Below are 22,769 nucleotides of genomic sequence, written 5' to 3' on the forward strand. Positions count from 1 at the left end.
ATGGTACCTTTAAATCTTGTTAAAAACATCTTTCATATATTTTTTATGTGCTTAAACATCTTGGCAGACAATCCTCACGTCATATATTGCAACAGTGGAGGGGGAGCGGGGGGGGGGGGGGGGGGGGGGGGGGAGTAGGGATGGACACTTCAACTACAAACACGACACGTTTCAATCGAACCTGAACAAAGACGGGGGGGGGGGGAACGCGGGCAGGTGGCCGGGGGGCGCAGAGGGTAGGGGGGCATGAGGATTCCAACAGACGCCCGGGACGGTGGTAAGAGAGAAACAAGGAGAAAACGTAGCCCACAAAATCGTCATCCGGCGAACGGCACTGCCAGCTCGTCAGAGGGGGTCATGTCCAACCCAGCAATTTTTTAACTAGTATTTAAAATTTTTTTTGTCTTTCATTTTTTTTTTCATTTGATTAATTCATCACACGACTCCAAAAAAACACTGACAGTTAGATACACCTGTGTTACATAGATTTTTTGATGGCATGACAGCAGCTGGTACAATGGCCTTATTGCTTTGTACATCAGTGTCGTTGCCAGGATTGCCGTTTTCGTGGTGCCCAGGTGGCGAAGCTACGAATCGCACAGAAGGTCGTCAGCTGCTCCTCCTACTAATTCAGCTCTAGATGGTAACTTTGGTTTTTTTTTGGGGTTTTTTTTTCATTTGTTTTTTTTTTTTTTTTTTACTCGTGCAAAGTAACTGACACCAGAAACAACTGGAGACGAGGGGATATTCTGGGTATTAGAAAAGAAAAAAGAAACACAACCGTAGATCCATGCATAATATCGTTTGTGGAGGCTGGGATGAAGAATATAAAATGAAATTACTGTTAGCCCTCAGGGGCCTCGTTTGCGTGTGTTTGCTTGTTCTGCAGGAGCATCTAGATGGACAGCGAGCAGAACGGTCAGGTCCAAACTGTGCTTTTGCCCGTTAACAGTTAGTCACTATGGTCTGCCCTTGACAGCACAGGCCCGCTCTACAAGGACTCTACGAGAACTCTACGAGAACTCTACGAGGGCCCTGTGTCCTTCAGCAGACAACTCCCTGAAACGGTATTGTCTGTGAAAAATATGGCCTTTTTAAAATCAATTTTCTCTATTAGATCAAAGACCCAAGTCCACAATAGTCTCACAGAAACATTATATATATAGTATGAATTTGTAAAAACACATAATGATTAACAAATAAATTTGCCCTACTGCATTAAAAATGAAGGAGATACCTCACTATCAGTGCATTTAAAAAACGCATTAAAAATGGTGTTCATCTGCTGAGGTGGCGACTAGCATGGTCAACTACAAACACATTCTTTACAGACTAGGGTACCCGGTTCGAGTGGAGTTTTAGGAACCAATGAGCTACGATCGTATCCTACGGTCATCTACGGGTGAAGAGGCTGGGCCAACGGGGTGCAGATGTGTCACGGTTTTATACAAGATTGCACTCAAAATTAACATATCGATACTCTCTGTTACATTTACAACCTGCCAGTTTGATATGTTATATCTCTTTTGTTTAAGTTATACATATATATTTTTTTAAACTTTAATTTGTGCAAACATACCACGATGGATTTATTTATTGTTTTTTACTTTTGCTGGAGGTCACAGACACTATAAACCTATGGTGGGCGGGCATGTGCCTCTATGAGAAGTCGTCGTCCTGCCGGTAGCCGTAGCCGGCCTGCTCCGGGCTCTCCTGTACGTACTCCTCCTTCTTCTCCCAGCCGCCCGGACCAGCCGCCGTTGAGCTGGGTTGTGGCCCCGTACGTCTTGGCGGGGCCGGCCGCCAGCGAGCTGTAGCCCTGGGTGATGTCGCCCGTTTCCTCGGCCAGCTCGTCCTCGTCGATGAAGCCGCACTTCTCCTCGCTTGTCTGCTCGGGGTCGGCCCATGGCTGCTTCTCGCCCGAGGCGAAGAGGCCGTAGAAGATGACGCCACCCATAAATGCACCAGGGCAGCGATCAGGAACACGTATTGCCACTCCTCTCGGGTCTGCGTACATGGCGGGGGGGGGGGGGGGGAAATCACTCTGTCAACCAGGGGTGAAAAGTTCTGGAAGTTCTGGTTCTAGAAAACACAAATCCAGACCAAGGTTTTGTTTCAGTCAAAAGCGTGAGTATTCTGTGACTGTGAACCTTGGTCTGGATTTTTACTTTCTGGACCTGAACTATCCACCTCTGCTGGGATCCCGCGGGACCCAACGGAAATCTCGCAGGAGCGGGCGGGTTCTAAGGGTTGCCGCGGCTAAAGATAGACAGCGGGTTCCAAGATTTTTGGTAAGATGGAGAATGTAACTGATGTCATTTATTTTGTGTTATATATTTGTGTTTGTTCTGAGCCATTGTATTAAGTTGTGATGTTCAGCTAGTTTAAATGTATTTCTTTAAAATAAGGTTCAGGGTTCCCTTCTGTTTTTAAGCTGCTCTTGTTTGTTTATAATAATGTGATATTTAAACTTTTGTTGTATAGATTTGGTTATTTTTTTTTAATAATTGTGCAGATATTTGCACATCTGATTTGGGCTCAGTTTATATTTATTTGCGATTCAAAGTTGAGAGATTTTTGTTGAATTTGTTTTATTTAGTTAGTTCTTGTTCTATTGGAATAAAACATTTAATGCATATAAACTTATTTTATATACAATATATTCGTTTATGGATCTGCAGGTGCGGGCGGGATTGGACAGAAATATTGCGGGAGCGGGTGGAAGTGACAGAGACCAACAGTGGGAGCGGGCGGTAATGGTCAGAAATTCAGCAGGAGCGGGCGGTAATAGGTCAGAAATGCAGCAGGAGCGGGTGGGAGCGGGCGGTAATGGTCAGAAATTCAGCAGGAGCGGGTGGGAGCGGGCGGTAATGGGTCAGAAATTCAGTAGAGTGGGCGGGAGCGGGCGGTAATGGTCAGAAATTCAGCGGGAGCGGGTGGGAGCGGGCGGGTAATGGTCAGAAATCAGCAGGAGCGGGTGGGAGCGGGCGGTAATGGTCAGAAATTCAGTAGGAGTGGGCGGGAGCGGGCGGTAATGGTCAGAAATTCAGCGGGAGCGGGCGGGAGCGGGCGGGAGCGGGCGGTAATGGTCAGAAATTCAGTAGGAGTGGGCGGGAGCGGGCGGGAGCGGGCCGGGAGCGGGGCGGTAATGGTCAGAAATTCAGCAGGAGCAGGCGGTAATGGTCAGAAATTCAGCGGGAGCAGGCGGTAATGGTCAGAAATTCAGCGGCGAGTGGACGGGAGCGGGCGGTAATGGTCAGAAATTCAGCAGGAGCAGGCGGTAGTGGGCGGTAGCGGGCGGTAGCGGGCGGGTAGCGGGCGGTAATGGTCAGAAATTCAGCGGTAGCAGGCGGGAGCGGGCGGTAATGGTCAGAAATTCAGCAGGAGCGGACGGGAGCGGGGCCGGTAATGGTCAGAAATTCAGCAGGAGCGGGCGGTAGCGGGTGGGAGCGGGCGGTAATGGTCAGAAATTCAGCGGGAGCAGGCGGGAGCGGGCGGTAATGTTCAGAATTCAGCAGGAGCGGGCGGTAGCAGGCGGGAGCTGGCGGTAATGGTCAGAAATTCAGCGGGAGCAGGCGGGAGCGGGCGGTAATGGTCAGAAATTCAGCGGGAGCAGGCGGTAATGGTCAGAAATTCAGCGGGAGCGGGCGGGAGCGGGCGGTAATGGTCAGAAATTCAGCAGGAGCGGGCGGGAGCGGGCGGTAATGGTCAGAAATTCAGCGGGAGTGGACGGGAGCGGGCGGTAATGGTCAGAAATTCAGCAGGAGCAGGCGGTAGTGGGCGGTAGCGGGCGGTAATGGTCAGAAATTCAGCGGTAGCAGGCGGGAGCGGGCGGTAATGGTCAGAAATTCAGCAGGAGCGGACGGGAGCGGGCGGTAATGGTCAGAAATTCAGCAGGAGCGGGCGGTAGCGGGTTGGAGCGGGCGGTAATGGTCAGAAATTCAGCGGGAGCAGGCGGGAGCGGGCGGTAATGGTCAGAAATTCAGCGGGAGCAGGCGGTAATGGTCAGAAATTCAGCGGTAGCAGGCGGGAGCGGGCGGTAATGGTCAGAAATTCAGCAGGAGCGGACGGGAGCGGGCGGTAATGTTCAGCAAATTCAGCAGGAGCGGGCGGTAGCAGGCGGGAGCTGGCGGTAATGGTCAGAAATTCAGCGGGAGCAGGCGGGAGCGGGCGGTAATGGTCAGAAATTCAGCGGGAGCAGGCGGGAGCGGGCGGTAATGGTCAGAAATTCAGCGGGAGCAGGCGGTAATGGTCAGAAATTCAGCGGGAGCGGGCGGGAGCGGGCGTTAATGGTCATAAATTCAGCGGGAGTGGGCGGGAGCGGGCGGTAATGGTCATAAATTCAGCGGGAGTGGGCGGGAGCGGGCCGGTAATGGTCAGAAATTCAGCGGGAGCAGGCGGTAATGGTCAGAAATTCAGCGGGAGCAGGCGGTAATGGTCAGAAATTCAGCGGGAGCGGGCGGGAGCGGGCGGTAATGGTCATAAATTCAGCGGGAGTGGGCGGGAGCGGGCGGTAATGGTCATAAATTCAGCGGGAGTGGGCGGGAGCAGGCTTAAAAAAACAGTCTCGTGCAGGGCTCTACTTCAGACCACAGGCCACACACTGTGAGCACCGTCCATCTCCTCCTACACATGGGCTTTTCCACTGTGACTTTTCATTCTCTCAATTAAACTCAAAATGCTTTGTGACAAACAGTAGCTATATTTTCATATGAAAGAAAATATGAATTTTATGAAAAGCGAAAAATGGCCTACGAATGACTTATATGTGATAAGTGGCTTTCCTCAGTAATAACCGGACCGGGTACAGTGGGATTCCTACCTTGTGCTTGGTCATGGCCCCCACTATGAGCGGGCACACCATGCCAGACAGGGTGCCCACCCCATTGGAGATGCCCATGAGGATGCTGGCGTAGCGGGGGGCGATGTCCAGGTGGTTTACATTGAAACCTGCAGTGTGGAACATCATGAGAATGTGCACCAGCCCCACCCCAAAATCCACCAGAAAGATACCTAGAATGCACCCTGAACATACCCTAAAATCAACCCAAACCCACCAGAAACTTCCCCAACCCACCAGAAACGCAGCCACAACCACTCCAAACGACCCCCAAGTCCACAAAACCACGCGAAATCCACCCCAAGTCAGCTGCAAATTCCACCCCAAATCCACAACAAATCCACCTGAAATGCACCTCAAACCCAGTCCAAACCCACCGAGACCTCAAACCCACCCTGAATCTACAATGGCACTCAGCGCGTTACCTGATCAGGTTACTGTTATTATAGCCACAGAGCCAGGCAGCAGTCGATATGATCTGAAAGTCCATAACCCTGATATATCACCATAAGGGACATCAAGCCCCCATAACTATATCTGGACCTGAACAAGATTTCTTTTAATCATGTTGAGGAAAAATGTCAGTGGTGATCATATTTCTCCACGTGCCTCAATTATAATATAATTCAGCTGGTCATATCCTACTAATGTTTAATATAAACTAAGGCTCACTTGGGAATACTGTAAAATGTTTCTGAAATGGCTTACTCAAAAATTGATGAGGTTTCAAAAATTTATATACATTATACAATTTTTACCGGCCTTCAAAAAGACAAGCCTTACAATGGAATTGATGCAACGTAGAATATGTACGTTTCTTAAATGACATTTCCCATGACCCAGAATGGGCTAAATGTCCTCTTGATTTGTCAGACATTTTGCAAAAATCGCCGTCTTGCTACCCTCACTCTTCTCAGTCCTGCAGTTGCCTGTGCGTCAGAGCTGTAGGGATCGTCTCTAAATTATTAACAGCTCTGCAGGAAAAAAGTAAAAAAAAAAAACTATTCTGGTTCAGTTCACCGAGAAGAACAAAGGGCCCAGTGAGCTAGTGAGGGTCGTCAGGTTCAGGATTGCCAAGTGAGTGTGCATGCTATTAATCACTAGGGAAATGTACCCCAGCCTGCAACATCGCCCCCTAGTGATCCTGCCTGACATGACAGCACCAATCAGCAAAAATCGGCGAAGTAACCATTTCTCAACAAAACTGTATGTGATAAGAAGAACCAGGAATGAAGGCTCACCTGATATAGCAAAGCCACTGAATCCCACGGCAAGAACGAGGAATGAGATCGCCATGCCTTTGCTGTGAGAGTACCCCACCACTAGGAGCAGTGTGGCTTCCATGCCAAAACCTGTGGGAGAGGAGAGCTAGAGGTAGTGAGTCACCGCATAGTGAGTCAGAGCACATCGTAGCAAGTCATAGTGAGTCACATCACACCATAAGACCCTCACCAATTAACTCCGGTGTCTAGATCAGCACAGTAACTGGGACTGACCTCCACAATTCATGATCTTGCGCACATTGGTGGTGGACATGAGGTTCTTGCTGCGTAGGAAGTCGGCAATCTGGCCACCGATGGGAACGATGATGGTCATGACTAGATGGGGGAGGGCTGACACCATGCCGACCTGTAGAGGGAGAAGGTCAGTGTCACAGTGCACTGCTCATACTGACAAGAACACAACCATCCAGTGAACCGTAGGTGAATCCTCCAGTGAACACAGAGCTGAACATTAAGCATGAGAGAGTATTCGGCTAATCTTACCTATTCATATACTCAAAGTAAAAGATAGAACATTAAGAAATGAACTACATTACAGATATCACTCTACTCCACAATATCAGTGATCTTACTCCAAACCCCAGTGAATCTGGTTTTCATGGAGTGTATTTGTACTTATTTTGTTTACATGAACCAGGACTGGAAGCATGGATACCCCTGGACCATAGCTTTATCCAGTGATGATGCAAGGATGATGAAGTCTTAGGAAAGATGACTCCTTCAACCTCTAGCCCATTTTTATCATGCGACATTTCCCTTTAAGCATTCCATCCACTGACATGGTGGCCACACTGTGGCATCTGTGTCATTCACTGAAACCTTAATTGGACCAATGGGACTGCTTGTGACACTCATCTCATTTTTAAAGGCACTCAGTTCATTCAGAATAAAAGTCCTCCAAAGGGGTAATGCCCAGGTTTGCTTAAAAACCATTGTGAATACTGGATGATATTGCTTAAACGGCCAGGTTTATTTTTGGGACTTTAATGCTGGTAATGTGGCAGAGGACCGAGCTGTAAGGCAGGCCAAACCGCCAGTGCTAAGCAAGCACTGTCCCATGGGGGAGTGGGGGCTGCCCGGGCTGGACGCAGCTGTCAGCGCTTCCCTAATTAAAGTCAGAGGATTAAACAGGAAGAGGAGAGGAAAGAGGAGCACCGGGCACGACCAGGCAGTGCGGCAGGCCGACCCTCCCTTTGTCTCAGAGAAGGCTCTTCACAAATGAGAATTAAGCAGTGCGTGGACTCCTTTCTGGTACAGCTTCCCAGGGAGTGTCCTGACTGGTGCAGTGAGACACTGGTCCTTTCACAGAGGAAGAACTGGAGGTGCGGGATTGACTACAATCAGTCTCATGTAGCCAGACGTGGCAGCAGCTTACCAGCCTAAAATTAACTGCCAGTGTCCTGAAGCTTCCTGCTGCTCCGTTCATAAACAGCAGGTAATGCTGCGTTCCCTTTACCTCAGAGGCTGGAAGCTGGAGCTGGAAATGGCGTCACACCTGAAATAACCGCGTTCCAGTGCAGCAAGTCGGAAAGCTATTTAGCAATACCGCAGCCCTGTTTCAAAAAGCAGGATTTCTTGCTTAGCCGGATAAGTAACCCCAGTGTTTATGACTTTATATGACGGCTCCTTCTCCTACTTCACCGGTCTGTGCTCGCCGTGTGGTGTGACAACAATGCATTACGCGATATTTTGCACATACAAGCATTGTTGCAACATGCTCACAGATAGCAGTTGGACAGTACTGTGTGTACAAGCAAATCAATGAGCCACAAATAAGATGTAAAGGGCGCAGCCATCTTGAATTCTGAGGTCAGGGTTGCATGGGGTTTCTCCGACTTCACGAGTCGGAATTCCGACTTCAAGGGGTTTTCCAGTTGAAATTTTGAACTAGCAACCTGGAATTTCCGACTTCTGAGTTTGAATGGAACACAGCATTCATCTTCCAAACCTTATCCTGAATTCTGCTGTACATCTGCTATTCGCCCCCCCCCCCCCCACCCCACCCCCAAGCAGACAATGTGGCCCCAATGTGGCCCCAATGTGGCCCCAATGTGGCCATTACGGATCAGCCTGTAAATGCCTGTAGATGCATCAGGTGACAGGGCAGGCCCCAGTGAGCCAACCTGCTCCCACTGTCGTCTCCAGCAATGTCTTCAATGGGCCATTTTATATTCTGTCCCTCTGGCAGTTGCTACGTGTGCATCACTGCAGGCCTTTCATACAGGCAAACAGACGCCATTAGCATTAGGCTAAAGCAGAGCAGCGGAAATCTGGCTCCAAGGCCGGCTTCTCTCTGCTGCGAAATGCCAGGTTTTTCTCTGCTACTGCTACTCTCTTTGCGGCCCTGGCTTACTCTGGAAAATATTGGCATTTCATAGGCGGACAGCAGATCACCCAGAGGGGGTGTTTGGCACCGGTGTTGGTGGTCACCTTGCAGAGGGGGAAGGGAGGACGTTTTATTGCATGGATACATACGTCTAGACTGAAGGCGGTCATGGGACATAGTTTAGCTACGGAGATCCAGCATTGCTGAGCTATCAGGCAGTCATCCATCCCCATGGCGAGGGACTGCCAGGCTCCCCTCTAAAAGCACTCTGCATGCTACCAGCTTACAGTTAACACTCAGGAAGTGGAACTTTCCTCCAAGACACATTCCTGGCTAATAGCACAGGTTAGCAGTATGCTTCTGGAATTTCTCTCTAAAATATCCAAAAGGCTAACAGGGCACAGCTAACAGTGTGCTAACAGGCTAAATAACATGCTAATAGCACAAGCATCGCAGTACGTTACTTAAATTTCTCTGCCAAACATTCCATGGGCTAACAGACCAAAGCTAACAGTGTTTTACCAGAGATTCCCTTTAAATAACATCACAAGGCTAGCAGTACGTTACTTAACTTTCTCTCAAGCATGCTATAGGCTAATAAGGCAAAGCTAACGGTGTTTCAGCAGTGATTCCCTCTAAATAACACTGAAGACTAATAGCACAAGGCTAGCAGCTTGTTACTGAAATTTCACTCTCAAACATAATATAGGCTAAAAGGGCAAGGCTAATGGTGTGTGGACAGGGCATCCCTCCGAATAACACTTCAGGCTAAAGGCCAACTCATATTTCACTTTTCCACATGCACTTTCAGTTTCGGATGAGGGTAAGTGATGTAACTTTCATTATCAGGGGTTGGCTGTGGATGGCGGCAGTCGGTGCACGTGTTCCCAGATTTTTATGTCTAATGCAAACGAGACGCATCCGTGCACATCAGCCGCGTGTGCAAGATAATTTGTTTGGTATTTTCATTGGTAGCGCCAACTTTCACAGAGGTCAACGATGAAAGAGTAGAGAAAAAATAGCTGTTGTTGCTGTTATCGTAGTTATGGGGTGATTCTCACTTGCAAGACCGCAAAAGGTCAAGCTTGTGGTCTTGGCAAGACCGGTCTTGCTAACTTCCCTTCCATGAAGGGACTTGGGGCACAATGAATCATGGGATTTGTTTTCTACGGTGAGGGTATCCTTGCTATTTGGGGTAGAGCAAGAACAACCTCAAGGGATTCTCACCATCCTCTGTACTTCTGTTCTTCAGTATTGAAACTAGTCTTCGGCAATAGAAAATGACATAAAACGGGTACACTAGAACACAAGTATGGTCTAGCACGCATATTGAGAAACACCTACTGTGAGCAGCTGTATGAGAAGGATTGGAGGTACCCACATATCTAATTTTTCAGACCGTCCAGACATTATGCCGAGGTATACAGTAAGAGGGCAACACTATTCCGCCATTTTGAAATATTCGCGATAAAATTCACTTGGTGAGGGGGGGTCCAGGCTAACCCAGGCTATACCCAGCCTAATAGCAGCAGAGAGAGAACACAGAAAAGTGAGCTATGAACCCAGATTAAGGCACGGCATCCCTTCCTGACACAGAGCAGGCCAAATGGCTCACAACATAGGCCTCCTTTGCGTTTTATTGGGCTGTTCTGAAGCCTGGCGATTACCAGGGGGTTACCTTGCTGATCTCGAACCCAAACACCTCCTCAAAGTAGGCTGGCTGGCTGATGAGCAGCAGGTAGAAGGTCCAGCTCCTGCAGAAGTTGGCCACGATGATTGCATAGACAGGCATGGATGTGAAGAACTTCCTCCAGGGAGTCTTGTATTTCTGGAAGAGCAGCAGGGCAGATGGAGGCTTGTGTGAGGTCATGAAGTCTCCACTATAATTTAATTATGGAAAGCTGCACATTAAACTAAAAGGCAGGCCTTTGATAGATATGAATGAAGGCCTATCTTTTCCTATATGCATAGACATAAATAACCCATAATTGTCAATATAAAATGTTACATGATGTAAGCTTGTGGCTGAGAGAGGTAACAGGATGACAGGGAATAAAAAGGGCCTGAAATGGAAGTGGGGAGGCTTACATCAGCAGGTCCAAGCAGCTTAGCACTCTCCCCGATGCTCTCCTCTATGTATTTACGTTCCTCGTCTGAGATGGTGGGGTGTATGGCCGGACTCTCGTATGATACGAATATCCAGAACATGTACCAGACGATTCCAAAGCTCCCTGAACACAGATCAGCATGAGAAAGATTAATAAATCAAATGCATATGTTTTTGTACATTTCTATTTCATATGCAACTATGCAAACATTGTGCCTAACATAAATCCTGGATAGATCTAAACATTTATTAAGAGATCTTGCTCTTTGATGAGATTAAAGAATTACAGGAATTTGCCATCAGCCTGCTTTGCTGGACATCAGTATGCCTGCACCATCCAGAGGGACACTGGCACAAACAAGGAGCGATCCCACCCATCTCATGACCCCTTTGCTCAGCTGACGTCTGGTAGGAGGTTCTGAAGCCTCAGAGCCAGGACTTTGACATAAATAATTCCCTTCTGAGATCAACAAAGTATATCTTATCATATCATATCTTATCTCATCTTATCTTGTCGTGGTGACAATGTCACCCAGGGGTAAATCATACAATGCAGATCAACACAATGTCACAACGCCCAGTGACTGTTAGTTTTATCGGCAGGATCCCTCAGAAAAGTAAGCCTGACCTAAACTGAGTTCAGGCTGGGACGACCGCATGGAAGCAGGCTGTCACATTTAAGCCCCACATGGGACCATTTTCATCCCTGACTGAGCAACTTAGGCCTCCTAAGCTCGGGACCCTAAAGGACCGACTGGGTCAGCAGAAGACCCTATCGTACCACCACCCCCTCGACCATCTGCTGAGGTGTCCCACGCCAGCTTCCCTGCAGACATACCGTACAGATAGAACACTGAAGACCATCCTGAGTATTGCACTAGAATCCCAGCTAGAGGCATGGCGATCACAGCACCAGCGTAGGAACCTGCAGGATGCAGAGGAGAAGCTTGTTAGAACATCGCCGGCGTGTTTCCTCATCTCACTTCACACCTCAAAACATCGTATTAACATTATAAGTCATACTTATACGATTAAAGCAAATATCTGGAAGGTTAACAAGTAAAATTCCAGCAGAGTGTACTCTGACTGGAAGGTCAGGTCACATCCATTTGCCTCACAAAGGACACCATTTCTACCAGTCTCTGCCCTCAGGAGAGTCACAGGAGTCAAAGGCAAAAAAGACACAAGGACAGGTACTCGTCCCTCACCGAGAGTGATTAGTCTGTTAACAACAGGCACTTTGCCCTTTAGTCAGCTGTAATCCTGCAACCCTTCTTGTCATCACCCTGCTTACTTACATTCACTAGTCATCCGTGGTGCATCTGATTGTAGGTTGACAGTCTAGAGTAAAGCACGTGTAAAACTTGCGTGTTATATGAGATACTGGAGCACATTCAGCTAGACAGATTTCTTGGCCGATAAAGATCTTTTCGGTTCCGTTTCTTCAGCATGAATTTAGGTTTCTCTGCTCCTGAATTATTATTGCCTATTATGAGGCTTACCTGTTGATTGACATGGTAATTGTGAATTCTAGAGCCAACAGCAGTATGAATGAGCCAGACTGTGTCTGAAGTCAGTTTGACAAGGACCCTGACCCTGACCCTGAGGGACAGCCGTTGCCGATAGTTACCACAGAAGGATGTTGTTGCCAGGCGACTTCTCTCCAGGGGAGGGGCCCATTTGCTCCAGATACCATGGCAGGCTGGGTAGGTCACCCCCTGAGAGAAGACAAGGTGCCCAAAGTGTAACTTTGCAGGAACACTCAGCTGTGACTCCCAGTGACCGCAATTGAACCACAATGAGAAACATTCTCCATCATCACAATACACCATTCCTGTGTGGGCGGTCCCAGGCCAAACATCCAATGAGGTCTCCAACAATAATCTACAATAACCAATCAAAAGCAATTGTGACATTTTTCCATGCCACTAAAGATGCTCAAAAATTTTTGACTGATTTCTACTTGACTTACAGTCTAAACTACGGATAAACTGACAAGTCTCCTACTTGTCAAACCACAGGTTACAAGACATTGCTGTAATCAAATATATTCAATCCAATTCAATTCAATTTATTTTTATATAGCACCTTTCACAACAGAGTCAGCCCAAGGCATGAAAAGGGAAGACAAAGAAATGAAAGAAGGAAATCCAGAAGATAATGGAGGAGAGGAACCAAAAACGATCAAGTACAGAAGATGTGAGTGTAGTTCAGTTTTTCGTCACAATGAAGCATATAAGGATCTTTGGAGAACAAAATCACAGCCGTCTGACCATACACCAATACTGCTGTTCAGATTAATGGGGTAGGACAACCCTGCAAGCAAGCTCAAGCCAATGAGAAATGATTACATTAAGTTTTCATTAGCGACTATTGGGCACTGAACCGGCTATTGGTCGAGGCAAATTGCTAGGGTATGTCATGTGGGCTGGGGTTTGGCCTGTGGTGACTGGTGACGCCCCACTGCAATCTCCCATGTGGAATTACAAGAGCAACAGTGCTGGGCAGTAGGAACGGGGGGGGGGCTGAGCTTCTACAAAGGTCACATGATCCATTGGGAGGGGCCTGTCATCGAGGGGATGCTTGGCTCTCGCTACCTCCCAGCATCTCATCCTTTGTTGAAGCTAAGTGAATGGAGGGGGGGGGGGGGCATGCGACTGGATTTTTTCCTGCTGGAGGCCACAGAAAAGCATTTCCACTAGAGGGTTTACAGGGTCCACAAAGACCATGACTACATCACATCAATGTCTGCAGCAACGTCGTATGAAGCACTAAAATGGTGTCAGGCACAATTAGATTTTTCTATTACACGTCTTCCAGCTTCTCCTGAAGCTATTACAGCAGTAATACATGGAGTCATTTTTCCCCGCTCTGCTAGCTAGTGTCTCAGACTTTAATTAAAACCTTGATGACATTAAACATTTACCAAGTGGCTGCGAAGAATCGTGAGATTAATAAGCATCAGGGAGCCAAGTCCACTGTGATTGATGGTGGCCACTGCACTATGATGGATGCAATCACAGCCAGTGCCTGACAGAGGCACTGATCACGACAGGCAATGTCAAACAAAGCCGAAGCTACAGGAATGAACCAATGATCCAGTCATTCCAGACTGAGACCAGAAAACAACCACAACCAGCCCATGATCCAATCATTCAACACCAGGACCAAATAACAACCAAGACCACTCACTGATCCATCAGATCATTCAACACCGGAATCAGACAACAATTAGGACCTGTCAATGATCTGGACCAGACAACAACCTGTACTAGACAACAGCCAGAACCAACCGATGATCAGGTTATTTAACACCCAGACCAGACAACAACCAAGACCAGCCAATGGTCATTCAATACCATGGTCAGACAAAGACTGATTCATCTAATATAAGTGGCAGCCAAAGACCATTTCATTCAACACCAAAAGTAGCAACCCAGCTATTTACTCAAGACCAGTTTGTAAAATGTCAGGACCAACCGAGGACCAGTTGATTCTACGTCAAGATGAGTCAAGGACTATTTCATTCAACGCCTACAGCAGTCATTGACCTCTTCATGCAACATTAAAACTGACCAATGATTAGAGTACACATCATCACCAACAGTCTATGAACAGGCTATAAAAATCATAACCTGCCTATGGTCAGGATATATAATATCAAAGCTAGATAAGTTCAGCATTACCAAATATAGTCAACAGTCGGTTTATATAAATGAAGAATCAATCAAGTGGCATCCTGTCTGGAGTCTACGTCTTCCTCTGTGGTACTTGGAACAGTCCCCAACCCCTCCCCCCAACCCCTCCCCCTACAAACCTGACAAGGATAAGCTGATGAATGGATTGATGGATCACTCCACAAGCAGATTAAATGAATCACATTCAACCTAAAAACCAGTGCGTATCAAATATAGCCAGCTAATAAGCAATTCATTCAACAATAAGACCAAAGAGTAGAACTTCAGAAGTTTCATGAAAAACAAAATGAACAGGGGTACAGACTGTCATTTCCCAGTTTATTATAAAAATGCTTAGTTTCCCTATAGTCGTTCGATTTAATTATGTTAAGTGCTCACCCTTTCATAAGCCAAATGTGAAAAGACGACTAGAAGAAATCGGATGAAATGAAGAAAATATCTCTGTATACAAGTTTCAACCATCGCAACTTAATGGTTTCCATTGCTGAATTAAAGAGGACGCAATGGTGAAGCAAGAAACGTGCGGAAATAAAACCGAATTGAAAGATTCTGCGGTCACACCAAGTTATCAGAGACACCCTCTCCAATCACCTGGAAGTGATATTTCGGATTGTGTAAAAATTGTGTACGGTGTACCGTCCAATCAATTTGCAGGGAGGCAAACGATCGATAAAACCTCGGAAACATCGACCAAATCATAAGAATATCTGACATATTAGGCTGCCTTTGCAACTGGCGTTACGGTGTAAGAAATCTGTCAATCTCTTCAAAGTAGGAGGCTTATTCGAAGACTCTCTGACAGGTTGCGTAAGGAGGGACGGGATCAAGGGCGTAACTTTGGCTGGAACATTGGTTGGGTTGAGGTCTCCACCCATTACCGGGGAAACATGATTATTGGGGGGAGGGGGGGCGTTGTTTTAGCTGGTTTTGATTTATTGGGGTATTTTTACGTGTATTTTGATTTCTTTCATTTCTTAATCACCATCTTTACAACAAATAACCACCTATTTAACATGACGAACGAGCGTTACGTATGCAACAGTGATTCGGATCAGTATATCTGGGAAATGTAAGCTCCACTCGGATCGGTCGCGTAATGTCAGATTTTCCTGCCAGTCACCAATCCCACAAACACCAGCCAAGAACAAGGGTGACCGTGCCGCCCTACCTCCACGAGGCCCTGCAGTATCCTCACGAACATGACGCATCCGTAGTGAACTCGGGCAGCGGATGGGATGAGCATGTTGAGAGTTGAGGTGAGGAATATAGCTGCACCGAAGACCCTGGAATTACAAAGAATATACGCGGGTGACGCCCGGCACTGAATTACTGGTGCAATTACATTATAATACTAATTTTCGTTGTCTTCCTATTTATAATAACGCAAGGCTTATTACCAATTATTAGTATATATATCGAATGATATATAGAATAAATAACTCTCTCTGTCATACACAGAAACAACCATAAATCCCAGCCGAACGGTCGTTTATGAATACAGCAAAGGTAGACTCGTTTTTGCTTTAATAAGCTGTTTTTTCGTTGCTTTTTTTGCGAAAATTAATCAAACATTGCCAATCCAACTATTTTATAACGGATTGACATTGGTTAGATTTCATCGCGAATATCAGTTAGCTTGGAAATGTAAGCATTTCTTGTTATGGAATTCAACTCCTAAAATTTTCCCCAAATTGCTATCAGTTAAAAAAAAATGGTACATTTTCCTGAGAATTTCCTTTAATGTTTCGGCACGAATAAATGCTTCGTTGACACAGTTCGAATTTACTGCATAACACCTAGTATGGTTACAGGAATATGGAAGAAACGAATACCGCCTATCATTTGATTACACATTCTGCGGGATGGCTGCAATGTTAAATACACCTGTGGGTCATTTCTTTGCATAACATATTAATTATTCATGTTTCGAAAGTAAGGCCAGTAACAAACCGTTATACGGGAGTCATATGGCATGAAATTAATTTTGAAAAGAAATCAAGTGAATGATGACGGCATGTGAATGATGATTTGCATTGTCCTATACTCCACATTCATGCATGAATCTCAAAAAGGGATATAAGCATATTAATGACAATTTTTTATTAAAAATTAAATGTAATAAAGCCACTAAAGTACCATAAAAACGAGAACAATCATTAAATGCATCTCTCAAATTTAAGAGAAACGCTCCTGTTTATTTAAAGATGCGAACGCAGTCGTCGGACAAATTGGAGCGGAGTCCGCTTTGCGTTTCCCTCCCCGGTATGAACAGCAATACATACATATTATGTAAACCGCACCCGCGTCCGTCAAAATCTAAAGTATTTATACACTAAACGTAGTACTCAGTAGGTTAGGTGTCTGCATTTTTATGGTGTAACAAAACGTTTTTTGGATATCGATAGCCCTTTTGACAGGAACTCCCCGATTCAGCAAATTTCTCGAACAGAGGAGGTCTGATGCGTGTGATTGGTTTACTGAAATATTCATTATCCGCCCATGTACACGTGATCATGGAAGTGAACATGGCTGGACGCCACACCCCTGAATAAAAGGGATTAGAGGCGGTCCCCCCCTGGGATCTCATTAACAGGTGAAAGAAAGCGCCACCGGCCAGAAAATATTCTCAGCTCGGCGAGGGTCAGTTATTTTTTTCCTTTCTATTACCAACCACCAGTCAGTCACCATTTCATACAAATAATCTTTCACACATTTAGCCTGATTTTCCTCTTAAAATATTCTTGACTGTTTATTCAATACTGACTTCGAATACAGACAAATATTATATAGCATGCATATTCGATTGGATTGTATAATTAGTCTGCCTTAAAATGTTCGTTGAAAATATAAAACAGCTGCATTTCATTGGGCCATATCCTTTTTATTAGGTCTTTTCACGTGATGCTGAAGTATGGTGATTTAACTGGGGTTATTATTTCGTATTTTTCTATAAAAAAAAAAAGAAAAGCTGCGGTGTGGAATAAGTAAATCTGCATAATACATTAGACTACATTAATAATCCCACGATGCATGAATAGGCCGGCATTACAGGCAGACACACGTGACTGATGAAAAATTTACCTGTTGGCTGCCAGTCTCGAGGATATGTACCCTCCTGGGATCTGCGTGACGATGTAGCCCCAGAAAAACGAACCGTGGATCATCCCCACTGTCTCCGGGTCCCAGTTAAACTTGGCTTTCTTTAAGGGGCACACAAACATCGGTTATTGATTTCTACTGGCTTTTCCTAGAACGTATAGGAAATCGTGCGTAGGTCTACGCTACCCAGCTAAAATATAACATTGGCATCGTGGTTTATATATTGGTATTTTGATTTAATGCGCAATTCATGTTATTCGTTCTTATAGAAAAAAAAATCAAGATTTATTTCGTCGTTCGTCATGTTTACCATTCCTAAATAATTCTCATTATTTTGATCTTTTTTTCGATATGGGAAAATGCATTTTATCTTATGGAGCCTAGTTATTATATAGTCTGTAGCTCTCAGAATTGAATATCCTACAAAAAATGACGAAAGTAAATCGTGTAAACCATGGTCATCAAATGACAAATACAAAAGCACTCTTAAAACAGAGACATTCTAAAAATGAAACACATGGGGCAGATATAATTAAATATTTATGAACAGGGCGGAATTTAATTTTCTTTTACGGGGCACGCGTAGAACGGGGCTGTCTCTATTATAAAATTAACATCTCCAGCTCCGATTTATCAGATTTTAGTATTGAAAACATTTTTTAAAACTGACTTCATCGTGCCTAATAGATTGATCAGATAGTTTAGGACAAACATGTAATAAATTAACCTCCGTAAGAATGTATTTGTCTATTGATTGTAAATAAACTGTAAATTATGAAATAAAGACTAGAAATTATGCTAAACCGCGTGACTATATATGTTTCCACAATTTAAGAGTCCATGCCGCGGTTAAATGTCACGTGTTCTCAAGGGCATCAGTAGGCCTAAAGGCAAGCACTACAATTCGGGATCACCTGGCAGTGCAAATCAGGTGGCAGCGATGAACACTGAAGGGAATTATAAGTATTTAAAAAAATGATGTTCCGTTACTCAGGACTTCGTAATGCACTCACGATCACAAACGTAATGGGTTGTAGTTACATGGGAGCAAAGGGGACCGGACAGGGGGAGGAGCACCGCCATTATATTTAACGGTATCCGTAGGGGTCCGCACCTCTTTGATGATGATCTTGCCGCCTTGATGGTATGTGCTGTTGTTAACCATGCTGACGATGGCCACGCCCAGGTTGCAGCGAATGCCGAAGGAGATGCAGAAGCCGAGGCCGCTCATGATGGCTATGATGTACCGACGGGGCAGCCCGAAACACGTGCAGTCAAAGATCGGCGGCTTCTTCTCTTTGGTTTCCGAGGGTCGCCCATCTTCCGTCAGCTCGATCACCTCCCCAGTTTTCTGTCGCTTTTCCAGCACCCTGGGCCAGCCAAATGAGCATTGGTGTCCTTTCGTTTCCCACACATCTGTCACCCAACGCCGTTAACTTCTACGTAACTCGATGGTATAAAGTGTACATATAAGATGCGCATTTTTAAAATAAAAGCCTTCATACACGGAGAAATACGCATTTTAACCTATCACAGTTAAGAACTTTCGACGTTCGATGGCTTGAGGAAAAAAATAACAGGTAATTGTACAGATTTATTTGAAATTTATTTTAATATGAATCATATTTTCATTAAATCGTTCTTCTAAACAAATGTGTTACTTAACGCGTTATGCAAGGCTGAGAAATAGCTATGTTACGTAATACGACGTGACCTTGAAACATGAATTATACCTGCCTGGACTTGTGTGCAAACGGATGCAACAAGCTTTCATTAAGCTGCAGCGAAACCAACGAATCAAATATTGATAGCATGTTTTATATTAAATCTGATATTTTCATAGTTAGAAGGTCAGGCCAGCGATGGAGTGAAAAAACACAGTTTATAGCGCCTCATGGGTGACAATGTCGCGAAATGACATTGGACAGTGACATTCCGGGACCCTGCCTTGCTTTGCGCCCACAACAAATTTCAATTCCAGGCCAAAGCGTGACAATTATTCCCAGCACCGAACCAATGGAGATTCCTTTGGATACCGCATTGCAGCAATCCGCTAGGCTTTGTCTTCATTTAGATTCACTGCCACTTTTTACATTGACACGAGCATCCCCCCTAATGCAAACGATGCTCTAAAGCCGCCAAAGACACTGGCACTCAACTTTAAAATATCATCTGAAAGGAAAATATATAGATGTATTCTCGAATTGTCTTGTTAATGAATTACCATTTACCAAAGTCCTCGATGGCCTATTTAGTATATTGCGAAGTGAAGAAAAAAAGATTTAGGCAAATAAACACCTAAATGTATTTGAATGATTTTTTAAATTGTAATTATCAAATGCATAATTATATTGAGATGCTAAATATGTATTATAATTTCATCTCTATCTATAGGCAATATTTGGACCGTCTGTAAGTCAGTTTTAATTTTAACTTGCGATTTTATTGCATTTTTATTATACTTTTATATTGTATACAATATAATTATATGGTTTATTTACATAAAGTTTATCTTGCCTTTTTTATCTATAGGTTTTCGATTAAATGCATTATTTATTAATATGACACACGGTGATTCAAATTTAGAACGACTATTCATAAACATTTCTATTCGATTTAATTCTCATCAAATCTAGTAAACGATACATTAAATATTTAATTAACGAAAAAAAATTATGTAGACCTACAGCAATATTTAAGCATGCATCCTAACAAAAAAATGGTAATGCCAAGACGGAGTCGACCGAAAATACCTTTATAGCCATTTCCTATAATACACAGTTCAAAACGTTACGGGTTATTTATATAAGCCAATCTCAGATACACATCTGATGGCAATTATTAGAAGTAAAATGTTCTTGAACCGAGACCAACACTGAGTGTCAACGCCAGCAAAGGAACTGAGCTGTGCAGGTGTTTCACGATGCATACAGAAAGCGCAGCGAAAATGCTGGCATCTGTTAAATAAAGGGATGATTCCCCAGCAACGAATTGTGACATTTGATATCAAATTAAATCGATCGGTTTTCATGCAGGTCAGGGAATAATGCAGGAGATATTTTTTTACATCAGATGTGGCTATTTATTCATTAATTATTTACGGAGCCCACTTCTGGTTTGCTGAAGAAAGCGGTAATCCTGGGAAATCTCCAATGGACGGGTATTATTTTATCTTCTCAACTGTCCATTGCAAAGAGCAACGTTCAAGTACACATTTCGATCAGTTTACATTCTTCTTTGACCATTGTTTTACACCAAATAATACAAGCGATGCGCCTAGAAGAGGCGTGTCTGAAACCGCAGCGCATACTAATGATATTACAAGGTAATATTTCTGATTCACAATATGTAACACTCAATCATGAAAAGGGAGAGGACATAAAATTCACCAGGCCTTCATTTTTAGTTTTATTTTCATTTTCTCCATTCTGTTTTTCTGCCTTTCAGGGAGGGGGGGTAGAAAATCATTCATAAATTCGTACCTGTGCAACTGCCCCAGCGTCTTGCCCGCGAAATTCTTTAGCCCTTCTTTGCCGGGGGCGAAAACTCGCTCCTTCACGGTATCCATCGCCAAATGTTATGCTCCGCTCGTTTTGCAACAAAGTTAAAGTATCATATTACAGTGCAAGATGACCGAGCATAGTAGTGAGATACAAAAAGGAAAAGGCGTGATTATCTTCTTTGTAAGGAGATCAAGACTCGACCAGATATCCCAAGAATATGCAGTACGGACGATGAAAAAAAAACGCCTACATATGCGAGGAATCAAATGTGGTTTGACTCCATATTCAGGATAGTAAAGTCCCCCCTCACCTCGCGCACAACGAGACCATACTGTAACATGGTGTTGGGGTTTAACCGACTGTTTCTGTATGCAAAACTGGAAGGAAAAAAAAAATCCTTGCCACGTTCTTGAAACAAAGTTTGCAAAAAAAAACCAATATTGACTGCTTAAAGAGAAACAAGGAGGAGTAAAAAAAGAGAAAGAAATTAGACTATTATATATTATTTCCTAAAGGCTACGCCTTACGACCTCTACGACCGCGGGTTTATATGCCCCGTCGCCAGCGCCACGGCAGCCCGATCAGCACCAAGGACAGCGCGTAGTCGCGTGCAGCCCAGCCGGTCCCCGGTCGGTCCCCGTCGGCGCCGCAGACTCAGTGCACGGCCAGCGCGGCTCGTCACTCTCACAGCCCTCACTCGTTTCATTAAGGGAGGGGCGAGGGGGACCTGGGAGATGAGGACGCTCCTCACTTTTATTTCTCCTTTCAAGTCAATCGACGTTAAATAATTTGCTGCAGAATGTTACATACTGATTTCTATCTGTTCCTCCTCAATGCTCTCGTTTTTCTTAAAGCGTGGCACATTATCTATATATCTTTATTCTTTCCCGTGTATCAGCGCTATATCAAAGCGTCCGGGCAAACCTCTAGGGGGGCGGTACTATGGAAACCAGATGAGAATCGGTGCCAGGGCTTTCCGTGTTTGCGGGGACGGAGGCGCCAGTGCAGGAGCCGTAAACCATCAGCATCGTTCCTCCTTTCGGTCTTTCTCTCCTTCATCCTTAAGTTAACTACGCAAAAGCCGAGCCGCTTCATTACAACACGCCAGCGTCCGCCATGCACATCAATGCGCTTTAAACGGGCGCACATTTATTTGGTAATGGCCAGAAATTAAAAATGAAGTTTTAATGTTCAGAATAAGAAAAAATAACGATTAATTATTTTTCTGGTATTCCACGTCAATACATTAGGCTACTTTATTATAACTATTAGAATTTGAGAAATATAACATTCATAACGGATATTAAAAGCCATTGCGAATACGTTTGTTGTATGCAAATTGTGTGCAACAGTAATCATTTGATTAATTTGGTAGGTTTAAGACAAAGGCTATTCCAGAGGTGTGATCAACTTTGGGGCGACGCACCAGCGGGACGGCGGCACCTTCAGAGCTGTGCAACGTTGCCACCCAGCGTCTGGTCTTTCACTGTCACCTTTAACAGCATGCATTTCGTTGCATCTATAGGTCTGGTTAATAGTGGAAAAAGAAGGATGTTACTGGCATTGCTACGATGCGACCCGACATATAAATGAACCGCTTCTGAAATCTACGCAATTAATTTTTCTAACTTTCTGGAATATAAGCCTTTAACGCCGATCAGGATAAAAATTTCACCTTCGGTCACCGTCAGCCAAGATATAGATTTAAGATTTAAAGGTTGTTTTCCCTTAGGGTGCATGTAGAGCTGCAGCGGCAGCTTGGAGAGCTGTATACGGTGCGGATTTTTCAAGGTGAAGTTTCTCACAGCAAAAAGTGCGGAAGAGTCACGACGAAACCCTTCAGATGACTAATACAACTTCGTCACGACACGGCTTTTACGCAACGTACGTAACTTTTGGTTTAAAAAAAATCG

General features: G+C 44.8%; 1 protein-coding gene across 1 annotated transcript; it reads right to left on the reverse strand.

Moving 5' to 3' along the window:
• Positions 1 to 666: 666 nt before the first annotated feature.
• slc17a6a (solute carrier family 17 member 6a) lies at positions 667 to 22,623 on the reverse strand. Its single transcript, XM_048972370.1, is given in 14 exon segments — positions 667 to 1,746; positions 1,748 to 1,957; positions 1,960 to 2,007; positions 4,823 to 4,950; positions 6,082 to 6,192; positions 6,337 to 6,469; positions 10,128 to 10,277; positions 10,538 to 10,680; positions 11,395 to 11,481; positions 12,187 to 12,274; positions 15,423 to 15,537; positions 17,336 to 17,454; positions 18,468 to 18,723; positions 20,836 to 22,623. Coding segments are annotated over 14 exon segments (1,761 nt in total). The 5' UTR covers positions 20,922 to 22,623; the 3' UTR covers positions 667 to 1,659.
• Positions 22,624 to 22,769: the final 146 nt, after the last annotated feature.

This window comes from Brienomyrus brachyistius, chromosome 13, assembly GCF_023856365.1.
Source record: "Brienomyrus brachyistius isolate T26 chromosome 13, BBRACH_0.4, whole genome shotgun sequence".
In the NCBI taxonomy this organism is placed as follows: domain Eukaryota; kingdom Metazoa; phylum Chordata; class Actinopteri; order Osteoglossiformes; family Mormyridae; genus Brienomyrus; species Brienomyrus brachyistius.